Consider the following 18,540-nt stretch of genomic DNA (forward strand, 5'->3'; position numbering starts at 1 on the left):
ATCTACAGGACCTCACGTGATCCGAGCAAGGGCGCCCTGAGGTAATCCCTATTTGGAAATAGAACAACACCGTCAAAACACTGCTCTGGGGATATTGATGTTACAAGTTGATCCTTGAAATGGCTTCATTTTTGAAAAGTTCTCCTAACTGGTTATTTTTTTTCCAGTGGGATGAGCGTGGTAGGCTAGAGGCATGAATGCATTGGTTTGGAATGAATCTGGCCTTGGTTTTCCTCAGTGTGTCACAGGGGCCGGGCCTTCCTTACCCATTGCACGGGGGAACGTGGGGAGAGTTCTCTGGTCACATCAGCCCCGTGTGGTAGATCTTTCACATGCTTTTTTGCACTTTTGAAAAACCGCGCCGAACGTCCTTCCTCTCCATGCTCATCTCTTTCTGAAGAGGGACGTTTCTCAGAAGACTTTAAACAACGTGTTGTTGGACTCCCAGCTGGAATGATTTAATTGCTTTAGGATTCACAGTGGGGGCCTGTTGTGCGAGGGCCAAAATGCAGTCATTTGGACGAGTTTACAGTAGTTCTGCCTTGGAGGTGCATGCTGCCCTCCCCGTGTCTATGCGGGCCGTCCGGGGGCCTCACCGCAGCCCTGGGCAGCCGGCAGGTGCTGCTTTCTTCATGGGGTAGCCTCTTCACCTTTTCCTCACCTCTGGCAGCTTCATTTTGTTGTTGTTGTTGTCGTTTTTGTTTTTTTCTTTCCTCCTGTCGAGGCAAGTGAGTTTTCCCAAAAGTTGGACCACGGGCTGGGAGTGTGTTTTTAAAGAGCAGTAGTACGTGTAAGGTGGGGTCACAAGGATCTGTTGGCTCACCGTCCTCCGCTTCTGTATTTGGGGCCGTTCGGTGTAGTGGTTTGCAAGCACCACGCTGGCTCTCGTCTTCCCATGGATGGCTGCAGCCTGTTCTTTGTCCTTGTTTTCTTACCCCTACAGAAGAATAGGAGTGTCAGGTGCCCGGGTGGCTCAGTCGGTGAAGCGTCTGCCTTCGGCTCAGGTCAGGATCCCGGCGTCCTGGGATCGAGCCCCATGTCGGGCTCCTTGCTCAGCAGGGAGTCTGCTTCTTCCTCTGCCTCTGCTGCTCCCCCTGATTATTCTCGCTGTCTCTCAAATAAATAAACAGAATCTTAACAGAATAGGCGTGCCCTTTTCAAGACTTTATGAGCATGTGTGTGTCTGGTAGAAAGTGCAGTATTCCACGCAGGACCTTAGGGACAGCCCCCTCCCTCCCGGCCCCCACCACATGCTTAGGACAGTGGGCTGGCCCCTCTCCTGTTTCAGTGTGGGGATGCCTCTTCCTGGTCACGGTAGGGCCATTCCGCTCCGGGCTGAGGGCCTTACATAGAGTTCAGTGACTGCTGATGGGGACCAGCTTTTGGCTCAGATGCTTTCCTGACCAGCTCTCAGGGGGCCAGTTCCTGCAACCCCTGAAACCTTCCTTTCCCCATTTGTGAACATCTGATAACATGTGGCTTGTCAGTTGGGGTCAGAGAGGGGAGGTTGGGAAGGGGGCGCCCATGGGTGTGTAGTGTTTCATCTTGGGGTGATGAAAACATTTCAGACTTGCATCGTGGTCATGGGCTGCGAGGCTCTGAATATGCAAAAATCCACGGGATTGGTAGGTCCGCTTCAAATGAGCAAATTACACGATAATGTGAATTGTATAGCTTATTAAAGATAAACAAAAATCTGTTAGGACTTAAATGAATGACAGATGCCCTTAGCGCGGTCGGTGCCTGATGCGTGGTGAGTTCTTAAAAGGTGGATGCTGGCCGCCGTCCTTCTTCTGGCGTCACACCCCACGACACTTCTAAAGAAGTAGAACAGCCTGCAGTTCTGAAAAAATGAATATATTCTATTAGATTTTCAGAAACTTTAATCTGTTTTGTTGCTCAGAATTGGCTGGCATGTGTTTATACCCTACACATTGTAAATTGAATTGCTGAGCTCTTCGCCAAACTGCTCAGTATTTAATATTTTCAGTTAATTTCCTCTGGCCTGTCTTACGGGGAGCCTGCAGTCGGGAAGATGTGCTGTTCCCAGAGCCCGTAAGACGTGCACGTAGGATTTCTGACAGCCCTTTGTTTCCTGGCTGGAGGGTGGGTGGAGGTGTTCGTGATTCAGTAGCAGCTCTGTGATATTTATTTGGAGAACGTGGAAGCAATCCTTATCACAATGCAAATATTCCTATATTTAGTTTTTCTCTACTGATATTTTTACTCTGAAAATTACCAGTTCTATAACTTGTATGTGGGGGAGCCTTCCAGATGCACTCCGGTGCACGTTTCCGACGTGTATTTCTGCCAGTGTGCTGTGGATACTTACAGATGCCTTGTTTGGATCCAAAGGTGGGCCAGAAACCTTATAATTTACTTCAGATGTGGTTGGCCTTTGAGAATTCATCGTCTTGAATATAGGATTTTTTTTTTTTTTTTTGAAACCCCAGACTGCAAAAAACACTGCAGTCATCTGTTCTGAAAGGAGTTAATGCTCACCCCTTTGGAGTGTAACCCATACTTCTGTGTCCTTTGTCTTGCTTTTGCAGAGTGGTAAAGCATGAAATCCCTCTCGGCCCACTGCCTGTCGTCCCAAAGGCCATTTGCCCAGATGTCCCTCCCCAGGCCCTGTTCTGTCATATTCGAGAATGCAAATGTCTTAGAAGCCCAGTGATGTGGGCACAGGCCGGGGGAGCTGGTCACCGTCCTACTCCATCTCGTCCTGTCCTCAGCTCTTCTGGGGACCAAGCAGGCCAAGAAACCATTTTTCAGTGATAAAAACGACTCATCCTGATTTATGGTCTTTTTGTTGCCCCAACCTTTATATTCTCATGAAGGTCCTAATGCCCTTTTAAACTCCAGTATCAGAAGTTACTAGGAACATATGCAAGAAACATGTTTAAATGGCAAATCTGTCCAGCCCCCGTTTGTACATCATTGCACATAACGTATTTTATATTTTTAGATCCTGGGACGGTGGCAACCAAATTTCCATTATAGAAAAATAATCTAGGACTTAAATTCTGTAAGTTCACACGTAGAAAATTTGATTCGTCTTAAAAATCCTTTTTAATGTATTTCTTTCCTGTTATATATTTTATTTATTTGAGAGAGCAGGAGCTAAGGGGGGAGGGGCAGAGGGAGAGGGAGAAGCAGGTTCCCCGCTGAGCAGGGATCCTGACATGGGGCTCAACCCCAGGACCTAGGACCACGACCTGAGCTGAAGGTAGACGCTTAACTGAGCCACCCAGGCACCCCTCTTTCCTGTTGCATGTATAATCAAAGCTGTAGGATTTCAGTGAGTAGAAATTCTAGAGGGGGTTTGCAAACACCGTGTAAACCCGTAGAGCTTGCTCGCGATGCTGGAGGTCGGGGTGCACGGAGGCCAGGATAGGTTTCCCGTCTCGTGTTGTAGTCTGGCATTGGCTCCCGGTGTGCGTGAGCCACGCCGTGAGGTCATAATGGGACTTGTGCTGACCCAAACATGTCCCTCCGCCTTCTCTGGCAGACCATGTGAGTGCTGCCGCTGAGCCAGGGGAGCCGTTTCTGCCCAGGGCACCCCGGGTTACAGCGCTCACACATGCTGCATGAAAATCCTTTTGAACTATTGGCACAAGGTTGGCAGACATTCCATTGTTTTCAGACAATAGTGACTCAAAGTTGAACTGGCTCCAGGGAGCGAGCGCAGCTTTTGTACAGTAACAAGGATTTAATGCCAGCCAATTGATGGAGTCTGTCTTCCCCAAGTCGGGACGCCTTGTAATGACATGATGCTTACATTTAAATATCTGGCTTCAGATCAGAAACTTGGCGTGCTTCTCTTTTCCTCTCCGTCACACACTTCTGTATTTACACTGATTCTCTTTTTGTCCCTTCGATTTGTTTTGGGGGTGGGACAGGGAGCCGGTCTTATTTTACAAAATTTTGGGGTTGGTCCAGCCTTTGGGCCTTGGGTTCATTCCTTCCTCCCCGTCTTTGTGCCTCTGCTAGCAGACCGTGCAGCTGCGCTTCCCATGAGGGCTCCTGTGCATATTTCTGTCTTTCAAGTAAGCGAAGGCTTCGGGAACCCCCTTAGCTCAGGTCTGACACTCAGGCATCTCAGGGTGTCCTGTAACCTCTGTCAGATGCCATGTGGGGGGACTTCTCTCTCCTAGTCTCCATATTAAAAAACAAAAGAACCCCCCCCCCCCCCCACACACACACATCAGGATGATGTCCTGGTGTTCTGATGAGGTGCCTTCATTCGCACAAATCATCAGCAAGGTGGGGGCGTCTGGTTCTGGGAAGGGCACGGAGACGGGCCCATGTGGACCCACGTCCTTGCCAGCTCTGTTCAAGGGGCATCACTGCTTTCAAATGGGGCCCTTGCTCTTCACCGTTCCAGCAGGACCTTTGAAGAAGCTGAGCCTCCTTCTCTTTGTCGAACTCCTTCCTCGGAAGAACACGCAGCATTATATATACTTTATTTTAAATACTTGAGCGATTCCTGGAGGGCAGATAAGAGGCGGCAGCTGGTTTTGTGGTTCAGGGAATGGAGGCACAGATGTGTTTGGTGATGCGGGAGCGAAAAATCAAAACCAAGCTAAGCACATCCCTACGAGAGGCCGTGGATGTGGGAGGGTTTTAAAGACCTTCCAGTCGGCTTTCCCTGGGCCGCCTTCTGGAGCTCCCCCAGGAGCCTGCTCTCCATCAGCTGTGGGCGCTGAGCCGCTGTGGGGCCAGCGTTACGGACGAGCTCCCCGGAGCTGTAACTGTGAGCCGCCTCCTCGGGACCTGTAGCCTTTTCCAGCTTCCCCACGATTGTGGGATTGCCGGAGAGAGGTTTCTAAAGTAACTTGCCTTGCCTGATTCCTTTTCATCCCTTATTGGGAGCAGCTCCGAGCTTCTCAGGCACGAAGTGACCCTAGATCAAAATATCAGCCTTGGGATGTAAAGATTTTGCTTGCCGTGGTGTGAAAACACTTGTCTGTTGGCCATTTAACCTTCAGAGTATGTGTATACAAATCAATATATTTGTCTCTGTTCATTAATGTAAAGCTGTTTGTATCTGAGTACAATACAATTTCCTAATACAGTTCACCGTGATAAATGCTTTTTTCCTCCCCTTGAAGAAACGAGTCCAATTATTCCTTTTAATTGGGGAGAGCGTGTGTAGTCTTCCATCCGCGCGCCTCTGTCTCTCTTTCTGTCTCTTAGGTTCACAGGGTTTAGTCTTTCCCTGTGAGAGTGAATGTTTTTTTTCCTTTCTCCTTCTCGAGAATCTTACAAATTAAGACAAAAGATAATTACTTGGAGGGGTAAAACTGGCAGGTTCCCACGACACTTAAAATTAATGAGCTGTTGAGGACAAAATATACCTTGTCTCTGGCTCCATCGCCCCCACCCCCGAAAGCCGTCTCTTTGTTTGCAATTCAACGTTAATTTCATTCTGTTTTTAAATTTTGTATTTTTGAACGCTTTCTCTCCTTCCGATGATCTGATCAAAACAGTCTGCAGAAGGCTGCCGTGCTGCGGTTCACAGGGCACCGGTCTGGTTTATAAGGTTTGTGGCACATGCTTTTCTGCCTGGAGTCCCGGTACCCCACAGCTTCCAGAGCCGTTTCCCCAAGGAGTCGCTGTCATGCTGGGGGGGGCGGGAACTCTTCCTCCGCATCAGGATAGCATCAGGGCTGAGCATCTCAGGTGCAGATAATGCTGATGCATGATCTGGTGTTTTCCAGTCCCTTGAAGTCCCCGTGAAGCCACTGGCCTTGTCCCGTGGCTCGTTGGGAAAGGAGTGGAGTGAAAATGTGAGCAGGAGTGTCCTGCTACGTCTCTGGCATGGACTCCGTCAGGAGTGTGGTGATCCTGACAGAGCCAACGCTTGGCCAGTTGCTGGCTTCACGGCCCGCTAGCCCCTTTCTAGACGAATATTCTCTCACTGATTGCTCCAAGCAACCCTGCAAGGTAGTAGATAGGAAACTGAGGGTTGGACAGGTGCTAGCCCAATGTCACATAGCATGTGATTCCTGGACTCCAAATTAGGTAGCTTCCTCTCAGAGCCTGAGGTTTTTGGGGGTTCGTAGAGCTAAACAAAAATACAGGGGCCACCAGATCTATGGAAACCATGATGGAGCTAACCATGGAGAAGACTGTCCAACCTAGCGATGTCCAGGTTTTTGGTTTTGAGACCCATTTATTTATTTATTTGTTTGTTTATTTATTTATTTTTAAAGATTTTATTTATTCATTTAACAGAGAGAGACAGCCAGCGAGAGAGGGAACACAAGCAGGGGGAGTGGGAGAGGAAGAAGCAGGCTCCCAGCAGAGGAGCCTGATGTGGGGCTCGATCCCAGAACGCTGGGATCACGCCCTCAGCCGAAGGCAGACGCTTAACCACTGAGCCACGCAGGCACCCCTTGGGACTCCTTTGTACTTAGCGACCCCCCCCCAAAGGACTGTATTTATGGGTATTTACCATATTAAAATGGAAAGTGAGGAAATTTTAAAGTATTTTTTAAAATTCTATTTATTTTTAAAATTTACTTCTAGTAATCTCTGCACCCAATGTGGGGCTGGAACTCCCAACCCTGACATCAAGAGTCATATGGTCTTGTGACTGAGCCAGCCAGGCTCCCCTAAAATACTTATTTTTTTAAAAAAATGACAGAAACCCATTATACGTGAACACAAGTAACATTTTTATGAAAAGTAAGTATATTCCAAACCCCAAAAAATGAGAGCTGGGAAGAGTTGCACTGCTTTGCATTTTTGCACCTCTGACATCTGGCTCAGCGGAAGACGGCTGGGTTCTCCTGTCTTTGTACGCAGTCTCTGGCAGTACATGGTTTCGGGTGACGTGTACGAAGAAAATCCATCTCAGGCGAAAATACAGTCGGAAAAGGGAGGAATTTGGGGGGATGATTTTTTGCTTTGGTATAACACCCACATCCAACCAGTGGTGGTTTCCTGAAGGTCCGTTGGTTGGCACGGTAGTCTGAACCCGTCCGGTGAACTTTTCATGCTCTGTCACATTAAAATCCATCGGTGTGCCTTGGGCTTTGAATGGATCTCTTAACCCACACACAACTTTGTCATGTTTTGTGTTGATCATTTGAAAATCATGGTTCACCAAGTACCTCTTCTAATTGCCAGCACCTTTCACTAAATGCGAACAGTCCCGCATCTCCCTGGCCTCACCAGAGAAGGCTTTCTGTGTGCAGAAACTCACGGTGGCAGAGGAAGCTTTTCCACGATGGTGCTTTTTGCCCGAAATCGTGAATGCCATTCCTAGCAGCAAAAACTATTTGTTATTTTCCACGACAGGATCACCAGATTCATCTGTGAGAAAAACAGTGGACAAACCACTCCTTCAGTCCTTCTTTCAAATGAAAATAGTGTTCCATGCAAGCAGCTTAGCTTCGCACCCTAAACCGGCCCACGAGTGGCTTTTCCCTGGACATCAGCTACTTTGATACGCAAGGGAAGTGCTTCATGCGTATTTGCCGTTCTGTCACACAAAGCATGTACACCCAAGGGTTGGTATTTAGTACCTGCGGCCATTCATGCTGCTTTATCACTCCTGGAGAGGAGAACGGGCTTTTCTTTCCTTCCTTCTTTCTTTTTAGCTGCTAGTAATTGGTACTGATGTATCCGGTACTTCGGAGTATAGTTTGCTGCCTCTGCCTTGTTTTGTGTTCAGGCACCAGCAGATCTGCCCGCTGGTTTTTGTTTTCCTTTGGGTTAGAGAGCACGTGGAGAGCGTGAGGGGTGGAGGGGCTGAGGGAGAGGGAGAGTCGTAAGCAGGCTCCACGCCCAGCATGAGGCTCAGCACAGAGCTCCCTGCGGGGCTCGTGAGATCATGACCTGAGCCGAAATCAAGAGTCGGATGCTTAATGACTGAGCCACCCAGGCGCCCCCCATCCCTTTTTAAAAAATAATAGCTGTATTAAGATATTCACAAATCCTAAAATTTACCCGAAGTCTACAATTCAGTAGTTTTTCGTATATTCAGAGTTGTGCAGTCATCCCCATAGTCAACTTTGGGAGGTGTTTTCATCTCGTTCTCCCTGGAAAACCTCGTTCCCATTAGCAGTCATTCCCAGTTTCCTGAAGCCTCCCCAGCCCCCGGCAACCATTCATCTACTTCCCGTCTCTCTGTATTGGTCTGTTCTGGTCATTTCTTATGAATGGGCTCCTATAGTATGTGACCTTTTGTCATTAGCTTCTTTTCACTTACCACAGTACTTTCTAGACCCCTCATACTGGCGCACGAATGAGTACTTGATTCCTTTTATTGGGTGGATAGTAACCTGTTTTGTTTATCTAAATACTAGTTGATGAAACCTTTGGGTTTCCCCCCAGTTTTTAATTATTTTTTTTTTAAGATTTTATTTATTTATTCGACAGAGATAGAGACAGCCAGCGAGAGAGGGAACACAAGCAGGGGGAGTGGGAGAGGAAGAAGCAGGCCCATAGCATAGGAGCCTGATGTGGGGCTCGATTCCATAACGCCGGGATCACGCCCTGAGCCGAAGGCAGACGCTTAACCGCTGTGCCACCCAGGTGCCCCCAGTTTTTAATTATTATTAATTCTGCCTCAAACATTTATACACAAATTTTTCTGTGGAGATATATATTTTAAGATTGATTTGAAAGAGAGCACACGTGCACGAGCGGGGGAGGGGCACATGGAGAGACACTCTTGAGCCAATTCCCCACGGAACACAGAGCCCGACGCAGGGCTCCATCTCAAGACCCTGAGATCATGACCTGAGCCAAAACCAAGAGTCAGGCCTCTCAGTGTGGACATATGTTTTATTTCTCCTGTGTACGTACCAGAGAGTAGAATTGCTGGGTCGTATGGGAACTGTGTTTCACTTTTTGAGGAACTTTTGGCCTGTTTTCCAGAGTGGCTGCAACATTTTGCATCCCCACCAGCAGTGACTGAGGGTTAGAATTTCTCTGAGTGCTCACCAACACTCCCCGTTATCTGTCTTTGGAGGACGGCCGTCCTAGTGGGCGTGAAGTGGTTGTGTCTCACGATGGTTTCGATCAGCATTTCCCTGTTGCTAATCCACCTTTTCGTACCGTTCCTGAAATCACGACGAGAAAGGCGAATAAGGATCTTGGTATAATTACAAAAATAATTTTGACCTAGGGAATCCCCTGAAAGGGTCTCCGATTCCCTCAGGGGTCAAGTCGCTCATTAAACCAGTAGAAAATACTGGGTGTGTTTTCAGCATTTATGTCTTCTTGCCCGGGCCGGGCATCAGCAACACGTCTTTTCCCATGAAATGGAGCTCTGCCGGGGCCAGCCACTCGTCCGTATCCAAGGCCTCCTTCATGCTGCTCTGGGTAGGGAGGACCGGAGGCAAGAGGAGGGCTTGCCACGTGTCTCATTCCTTAGTCGTCTGAGCCGGTCCTTCTGAACGGGCACGGGTGAGGTTTCCCAGAGCTCTGTGCCGGGAACATGCGTTCTGCCCAGTCTGCGGAGGAGAACATCGAGGGGCAAATAAACTTGCTGGGGTGCGAAGGGCCCTGTGGGGAATTGAGGTGCTATGTAACACAGTGCTACAAACGAGGACAGGGCCATCGAAGCGCATCTTTTTAACTGAATGAAGGGAAGTAATTTCAGAACTGCTACTTCCTTCGTGGCAGTGACAAAGTGCAGAGGAGCATGGAATATTTGAGATTTAAAGAAAAAGAAAAGAACAACAAAACCCCAAACAAGCCAGCTTCCCTGCTGTTGCAGTAAAGGAGCTGTATTCACTGCTCTAGAAAATGGGTGAACGGTCAAGAATCGCCTAGATTCACGTTGCTTGGCTTGAGTTTCAATCACACTGAAGTACGACTTCTTACGGATGTTGCTTTTAATTTGTCTTGGAAGTAAGCACAGACATGTCAGCTTGGGTGTGATAGGTGGACTCTGACAAAGCACAGTTACTTACATCCGGACTAAATGCCAGCCATTCGCAGCTCTCCGTGTTCCCTGTAACTGAGAGTATCCAGGAGAACCTCACACACACGGGATCATATGCCGTATCTTTGCTGTGGCAGGGTCTTTAACCGCAGCACTGAAACTCTGTGTGGCGTAGGTAGTCCCTGGTGCTGGGAGGAGCTTTCGAGATCGAGGTTCCTATCCGGTCCAGGCACGGGAAGTGTAAATCTCTGTTCTGTTGTATGCCGGGTAGTGGCAGGTGGACTGCAGACGTCCGTGTTAGCATTCGGGTCAGAAGACAATCAGGAGGAAATGCGAGGACTGTCTTAGCGTTTGGAAATATGGGCAGGCATCCTAATGATAAACGTTAAGACAGACTTAAAAAAATGGGTTGGGGACCCCTGGGCGGTGGCTTAGTCGGTTAAGTGTCTGCCTTCAGCTCAGGTCGTGATCTCAGGGTCCTGGGATCGAGTGCTGCATCAGGCTCCCTGCAAAGCGGAGAGCCTGCTTCTCCCTCTCCCTCTGCCTGCCGCTCCCCCTGCTTGTGCGCACACTCTCTCACAGATAAATAAAATCTTAAGTAAGTAGGGGCGCCTGGGTGGCACAGCAGTTGAGCGTCTGCCTTCGGCTCAGGGCGTGATCCCGGCGTTATGGGATCAAGCCCCGCATCATGCTCCTCCACTGGGAGCCTGCTTCTTCCTCTCCCACTCCCCCTGCTGTGTTCCCTCTCTCGCTGGCTGTCTCTATCTCTGTCAAATAAATAAATAAAATCTTTTAAAAAAAAATCTTAAGTAAGTAAATAAATGGGTTGGTATATTTAGCCTCACAACAGATGGGAAAGCAAATGACAGAGAAGAGGAAAACATTTGCAACCTCTGAGGCGTCACAGTCCTTTAAGGGACACAATGGAGGTGAAAAAGTCCAGGGAGCTGTGGGTACCCGGCTGGAGGCGGCTGTCCTCAGAAGAGAGGCTTTGTAGGTTTTGAGCTCTCGGAAGGGGGCGGGGGTGGAAGGGCATGTGGCATCTTCACGGGAAGAGACTTGGCTCAGACTTGCTGCCGGGCCCGTGGTGGCCTCTGCCTGGAGTTCTGCACAGCCTAGTCAGGGCCGGCCTGGCCTGGAGAGGAGGTGCCCGCGGGCGGTGGACGCAGTGACCTGTAGGCTCCCCTTTGTCAGGACATGCACCGGGAGCCCTTCTAAATGGACAGGTGCAGGGGCTCACTGTAGCTTCCCCATCTGTCTCCCCTTTCTCCTTCCCCTGAAGAAACCAGCCACCACCGCTGGGATGGTTTGAGGGGAGGGGAGACCTGTGGTGTGGGAGGAACAGATGGGAAAGGCTCCCGGATTTCATGGAAAGGGGCCGGACCCACGGTGCTGGGATCGTCAGGCCCAGCTGTAACGCAGAGGAGGGAACTCACAGGAGTTTCCTATAAAAATGTGAGCGGAGTGCTGTTCTCTTCTGAATTGCCTAGCTGGGTGGCATCCGGGGGTCGGGGAGGGGGCGGGCTTGGGAGGCAGGCCAGCTGCCTGTGCTGGTGACAGGCCGTTGAGTCTGGCAGCAGCCCCCTTGTCCACCCTGTTGGCTTCTTCTGTAAAATGGGCGTGGTGACCACGCCCTGCCGGTCCCTTCGGATTCTAAGGCCGCTTGAGCTGGTTCCCCTGGCTTGCGGTGAGCAACGTGACGCGTCCGCTCCCTGACCTGTGTCTGTGGGCAGATCTTCAGTCTCCCAGCGCGTAACTTTCAATCTGAGAATGTGTGATCTTCTTCCAGATCTCCTGTGTCTTCATACACGGAGTGGTCCTGTTCTCAGGATGTGACCGTTTGTGTTCATTTCTTCGTTTTAACTTCTTTCTGTTTAAGGTGTGATGTTGGTATTCTGAGAGCTGCTGGGTTTTGTTTTGGTAGGGATTGAAAAATAAATTTTGCAAGCATTTTAACCACAACACATAATTCTTTGGATACGTTTCAAATGGTTTTTGTCTCAGGGCCCGGGATTAGTCCCAGTTTTTACATTGTTGGGGGTGGGGGAGGTGGTCTTTTCACTTGGGGTCACTCTCAAGCGTGGGCGGGACTCGAAGGCCATCCAGAATGTTTTCTTTCCCTTTGACATCAGGGCGTTGGCGCTCAATGGTAACAATCCCTAATGTAGTGACTGCGTTCTCTCTCCTTCCTTTCTAGTTTTCAATGGTTCCAGCAGGTCATCACGGGAGAAAGAACCTGTTCAAAAACACAAAAGCAAAGAGGCCACTCCCGGGAAGGAGAAGCACAGCGATCACCGGGCTGACGGCCGGAGGGAACAGGCCTCAGTGGCCCACCCCCCAGCGGCCCCGTCCACGGGCTCCTCGGCCAAGGGGCTCGCTGCTAACCACCACCACCCCCCTCTGCATCGGTCGGCTCAGGACTTACGGAAACAGGTAAAGCACAGCCCCGCCGCACGAGTGACCCTGCTCTGGCCCAGAGGGCGCCTGCCTGCTAGATGCCACCTCCCATGTCCCCAGCGTAACTGAGGGGGACCTGTGAGTAGGAGCCTCAGGACATCATGATGAGAGGGCTCACACGGCAGGAGGGGGGTGCGCAGAGGTAGGATGGGGAGGGAAGCCTTGCCTTTTTGCACAGAGGGGTTCGTGCGCGTACCCCTCCTTCTCTGAAGGTCCGTCAGCTGGTCTGGTGGCACATTCGCATTCAGCCCTGGAGCAAGGCCTGGGATCCTGCGTGTTGGCGATGGACAAAGGGCACTTGCCTTCTGCATTATCCGTCTCCCACCCGTGTCCTGGGTGTCAGAGGAGTTAGGGTCCTGTTGCTCAGGTTGAGCCCAGAGAAGCTACACCTTGAAAACAGGCCTGCGATCTGCCTAGCGCTGTCCGGAGACGATCCTGGGCTGCTGCTGTCTTCTTCTTAATGTGACGAGAGAGCGTCTCTGCTGGGACTTAGGAGCGGAGGACGCGCCTGGGCGCGTGCACTGCTGAGCTGCCCCCTGTGCTGGGGGGCAGTGGGGGGCACTTAGCTGAGCACATGTCAGCCCTGCCCCTCACGGTCAGCAGAGTGCAGCCGCACCTAGCTCTCTGGCCCCGAGTCCCACGGTCCCCATTTCAGGGTGGCAGTAGATAACAGATCCTGTTGGCACACTCTCAAGAATGGCCTCAGGCTCAGCCACTGCGGTTGTCCCTGTCCTTGGACAGTGACTTCTCAGGACCCCGGGAGGGTCGGTCGGGAGATAGGTATGTGGAGGCATGCAGTGGAAGGGCTGTGTCCCCCGGCTTGGTGGCATTTCCACTGACCGCTGTGCTCCTGTTCTCACTGCATTTTAAAGTTCGGGATGTGGGGGACACAGACAAGCTCTCCTCACGGGGCATTTATGACCCAGAGTTAATCTTTTCCCCAGAATAGACCACAGGCTGTAATCTTTAAAGATCGAGTCAGGGCGAGGACCAGGAGATTCCTGGGCAGCAGTGTTCCAGAATGACTAAGAGATGGTGGGGACACAGTGGAATTTCTCCCTGTTCTTTACATACGGCCTTTCTTGTTCTTGATGACAGAGTGATTTCTCCCTGAATATGTGTCTTCGTGTGCACACACGTGGGAGGGCGTGCGCACACACGTGGGAGGGCGTGTGCGCACACACATTATTAGTCTTACCCTTAGCTTTTACAGGTGATTCAGCTCTTCGGGTGGGTTGGGGTGAACAAGGTCCTCACACATGACTTCTTCATCCTTTGCCCTGTTGCTTTGAGATCGAGTAGGTGGTTGTAGCATATTTTAAACCTTGCCCCTTCTTCCTGAAACACAGACGTCACGGTTTTCCTAGAGACACGACTGCGCCTGATTGTGGAATTGTCTCCCAGGTCCCTGCTGGATGCCTGGTTCTCAGGACCAGGAGGCACCATACCTGTGTGTTTTTGGCACATCATCCCCACTCAGTAGGACTTGATGTCCAGGCAGAGTCACGCTCGTGCACACACACGCACATGCGTGCACGTACTTTGACTCTCACATGTGAAGCCGGATTGAGTAGACCTGGTGTCAGTTGGGCCCAGAACCCGTCAGCTGTCAGCCGGTGCCCTTCGGCTCGGGATGTCCCTTTGTAACTGAACGCAAGGCATCACACAGCTGGAGGGAAGAGTTGGGGGCGCAGGGAGGACCCCTCTGCCCCTTCCCCCTAGCTCCCTGGCATGCATGTGGGCCCATTTCACACACATGCAACCTGAAGTTGGAGGAGAGATCTGGGTGCCCCTCGCAGAGCAGCTTCCTGTCCCCAAGCAACTGCAGGAGCGTGGCTCGTGTGCTTTTGTTCAGGCGACCAGCTTTGCGGGTGGGGTGTCACTGGGCTCTGCTCAGGGCTTGTCTCCTACCTCCCCTCCCCCCTCCTACCCTAGCCCTCCCCCCAAAAGGGCCGGCCGAGGGCTCCAGCTCTCATTTGATGCTGACCGAGACCTTTGCTGAATCTTAAGATATCTGACCCACCTGGGCCCTATTCATTTGGAGGCAGTCATGCCCACTCCCCTCTCAGCAAGATTGGGAGAAATGAAAGGACAATTTAGAAAATACCAAATCCCGTTATTTAAAGAAAGAAAATAAGGTTAGTAGAGTTAAGTTGCAGATTCCTTTGTAACTGCTTGATGGAATGGACTAGAATCTGATCTTTCATCCTTCACCCGCATTAAAGACGGGGCAGAGGATATGTTGATTTTTAACTTCAAATAGGATTAAGTTACGTGGGTCCTCCTGGATTGGAAGGATGAATGTGAATCATGTTAAGGGGGTGGGCGGTAGCGGGATACAGTGTTGGGGGCTGCTGCTCAGAAGGGCTTTACCCTGCTTGTGCTGATGCATTTGGAGACACTGATAACTCGCACTTTTTACTAAAATAGCCTCTTTCCTGTTGCTTTGCACGGTGCCACGTGCTGCTGGCTGTGCTTTGTTAGGGCCCGGGGCTCCGAGCCTTTGAGCCCGGGAACGCACACTTCATCTTGCCAGACCTCCCACCTTTATGACAGTGGCAGTGCTGTGCCTGTCACACTTGTGTGCTGCCCTGGGGTTGTCGGGGGGCCGTGGCAGGATAGTGTGGACGTGTGCTCGGTGCCAGAGGAGCATGTGTCTCCCTCTTCATTTCCTTAACCTAGCACTTAGGTTTAAATGCACTAAAAGTCCGTAACAAATTCAGGATGTTACAGAATCCTGGAGATTCGAAATGCTGGTTTCCTAGAGCGTCCCGAGGAGGTCTTGATTCGTACAGAAGTTTGTGCGGTCAGTAAGCCTGGATGTGGGTTGTCAGGCCGCACCAAACGCGTCACTGTCCTGTCCTTCTGTATCATGCTGAGGCTTCACACCGTGAAGGCTGGTCACCTGGTGCGGGGCAGCCGGCAGACACGCTTGGAGGGAAGGTCGGCTGAGCTCTGTCCTTACCTTTGGTGGCTGGGTCCTCCCAACAGGCTGTACACGGGTTGCCGAAAATGTCTTGGCCTCAAGGATTCAAAGAGGAGGTTTAAACTCTGATCAAAGAGTTGGAAGTAGTTTTTTGTTTGTTTGTTTGTTTGTTTGTTTGAAGTTGTAGAAAACGAAATAGGAACATCCAGAGAGAAAAAAGCTCAGAAAATCACCTCCGCTGTTAAGAACGTTCAGGTTTAACTGTGTTCCTCGTCAGGTTGCCCTTGTGGGTGGCATTGTACGTGGTGGTGCCATGGTACTTGTGACTCAGTTGCCTGTAGTGGGGGCAGGTGCTTTCAGAGGTTTAGGGACTCCCACTCCTTCTTGTCCGCGCTCACAAATTTGGATGTCACCCATCCTCTAACGCAGGGGCCTGCTGTACCAGCAGGCCTTCCCTCCCGGAGCTCGATGCCCGTCTGGTGTCATCTCAGGCTCTTTGGTTTTCAGTCCAAGTGGGCTCTGCCCAACCAGCAAATGTTTCTCCTGAGCACCCCCCTGACCCCCTCCCCAGCTCTCCTGGGGTCTGAAAGGATGGGCCCAGGCTCCCGACTCAGCGGCTCCCTCTGGTGGGATTTCTGGTTGTGAAGCGGGGGTAGCTTCTCTGCCTCCAGCCACCTCATGGCCGTGTGTCCGGGGGAACCGGGGCTACAGGTGACGGGTGGGTGGTGGTGGGAGAAGAACAAGCTGCAGATCCCCCACCTCCTGCAGAGCTGGGTGGGTTGTGGGGGAGTGGGAGGCCGAGGCCAAAACCCCTGCCGGAGCCGAGAGAAGGAGCAGCTTGGGGAGAGGCCGTTTCTCAGCTGTGTGTGTGCTTGCACAGTGGAGAGCTCTGCCACACACACCACCTTCACGTTAGTCCTCGTGAAATAAGGGACCTCTCGTGCTCCTCCGGGCAAGGACTTTCCAGCGCCCGCGCCGGTGACATCAGACCTGCCAACGCTGTGTGCTGGCCGAGTGACCCGGGCGTTTTGTTGAGCTGACACTTGGTGTTTGCTACTTCTCGATGGGGCAGTGGGTGGGGGGAGGACCCCCTCAGTGGCAAGGTGAAACCGTGCCCTCCGCCGTTCCTTTGTTTTCTTTGGTACAAATTAGGCATTGGACCCCTAAAGACAAGGACGGGACGAGGAGCAGGCCAGTGTGTGTGCAGACAGGTGGGTCCCAGGTCGGTGGTCCTGTGCGTCCCTACCTTAGTATGCACGGCACAGCGGGTGGGACGGACAGGTGGGTTCCCGCGTGGGGCCAACTTGTCAGCTGCATCGCGGCCCCTGCTGGCACGCAGAACGCGGGCACCACTGGGTGGGCCGTGGGGTGTGGGAAGAAGGAATACCGTCCACGAAACGTGCCCTTTCCAGGCTCCGTGACTTATTTCTCAAAATCAAGTTCATCGTTCCGATGAGTCCCGAAGGAGATGCCTTTAGCCTGCGCTTGTGATGTGGACATGACGTGCAAGATTTGGGTGGCCAGCCGCTCTTGAAGGACTGTGAGGACGGTAGGAAGGAAAGGAATTGAGTAACTCCTTCTAGCAGAGCTGGGCAGTTGGCTGCTCATCTTGGCAGTAACCACCGGTATTCAAGTTGATGGAAATAGGTAAAGAAGAAGGGGATTCTTTTTGCCATTGAGGGAGGTGAAATACTTCTCCAGAACTCTGCCGTGCAGGAAATTGACCTCCCCCTAGCACGCCAGGAGAGGTGGTCAGGTGCCCCCAAGAAGGCCGATGGATGGACTGAAGGCCCCTGCTCTCTCTTCTTTGAGGTGGTGGAGTCTGAGAGCTCTCCTGTGGGTGCGGGGTGGGGGGGGTGGCAAACAGAAGCGTTAGGGGAGCACTGACTCGGCAGGGGCCCCACCCTTAATGACCAGGTCAGCATCCAGGCGCGGTGGGGGTTAGACTGTGGAGTCAGCACTGTTGGGGCTGGGTGAAGACTTGGAATACCCTGTCCTCTCTGTGGCTCTGCAAAGATTGAAGGTCCTGGATCCCTGAGGCCTCTCTCTGTCTTGATGATGGAAAAATCTCTCTGAGCCACAGCAGAACTTCACTGTTTTTGTTTTTCTAAATGGTTTGTTTTGTGTTCAGTTAATGGAAGCACTTGAAAAAAAAAAAACAACAGATTAGAGATCTTCTTGCTCCCCGCTTTACCTCCTATTCCGGATCATGGTAGTCACCGTGGGAAGTTTGTCTCCCCACCCCGAGGTGGTATAAATGTATTTTTCACTTATTGTTGCCAGGCTGCTAGTTTGTTTGTTTTAAATTCCTGTTCTTCATTCCAGATCCCTCTGGCCCTTAGCTGATGTGGTCAGTCCTCCTTCTCTGTAGGGGTGGTGGTGGGCAGTGGTTGATGCTGCTGTACCCCCCCCCCCCACCGCCTGCCCTGTGGCCTCCCCAGGGGGGCTCAGCCCCTCAGTGAGTCCAGACTGGCTCCCCAGAAACCTGACTCCCTAGACGCCCCAGGGTTGATTATGGAACGTGGCCTCATACCAAGAGGTTAGGGTTTGATTGGACTGTGTAGAGACAGTGGCGTATACAGAAACACACTGCGTTCTCTGTTTCCGGAATCTCCTACTGAGAGTTTGCTTCAGTGGTTCTCAAAGTATGTTCCCAAATCAGCCTCAGGATTTCCCGGGGCCTTGTTAGAAATTTGAGTTCTTGGGCCCCATCCCAGACCTAGTGGATGAGAAACCTTGGGCGTGGGGCCCAGTGGTCTGTTTGGGGGACAAGCCCTCCCGCAGGCTCTGACGGCACTGGTTTGGATACTGATGGGAAAGTTCTGGTTTTGTTTTTGTTTGTTCCCATGTGGGCGAAGTGCATTTTCCTGGCCTGGGCCTAGGCCTAGTGCAGAGGTCACTTGGGCTTGGGGCCGTGTCCTGGGGAACCTGATTCCTCTGGGGAGGCAGCCGTGGGGCCCGTGGGAGCCGCATTATCTCAGCATGGCAGGTCGAGGCGCTTGGGTGTGACTGCAGCTGGTCGCTCAGCTTCCTTGACTTGGGAGCCCAGGCTCTTTCTACCCAATCCTGTCCTCACGGGGGTTACTGATGGCTGAGAGGAGATGGCCGTGTTGTTCCATGTCCTGGGGATTGGCTTATTTTTAGTCAGCCTCTTCTGGAGGCGGTGGTGCCCGTGGAGCCTTGGCGTCCCTGTTTGGAACTCACGTTGCAGACGAGAAGTTGAAGCCCAAGATGTGAACGACTGTTGGACGGG

At 51.5% G+C, this 18,540-nt stretch overlaps 1 protein-coding gene across 1 annotated transcript in view; it reads left to right on the forward strand.

Moving 5' to 3' along the window:
• JARID2 (jumonji and AT-rich interaction domain containing 2) overlaps positions 1 to 18,540 on the forward strand; it is a 187,331-nt gene that overhangs the window by 141,898 nt on the left and 26,893 nt on the right. The window contains exon 6 of the mRNA XM_040645071.1: positions 12,102 to 12,337. Within this exon, the coding sequence (XP_040501005.1) occupies positions 12,102 to 12,337 (236 nt within the window). The remainder of the gene's footprint in view (positions 1 to 12,101; positions 12,338 to 18,540) is intronic.

This window comes from Ursus maritimus, unplaced genomic scaffold (genome assembly GCF_017311325.1).
Source record: "Ursus maritimus isolate PB19 unplaced genomic scaffold, ASM1731132v1 scaffold_30, whole genome shotgun sequence".
Classification (NCBI taxonomy): Eukaryota; Metazoa; Chordata; class Mammalia; order Carnivora; family Ursidae; genus Ursus; species Ursus maritimus.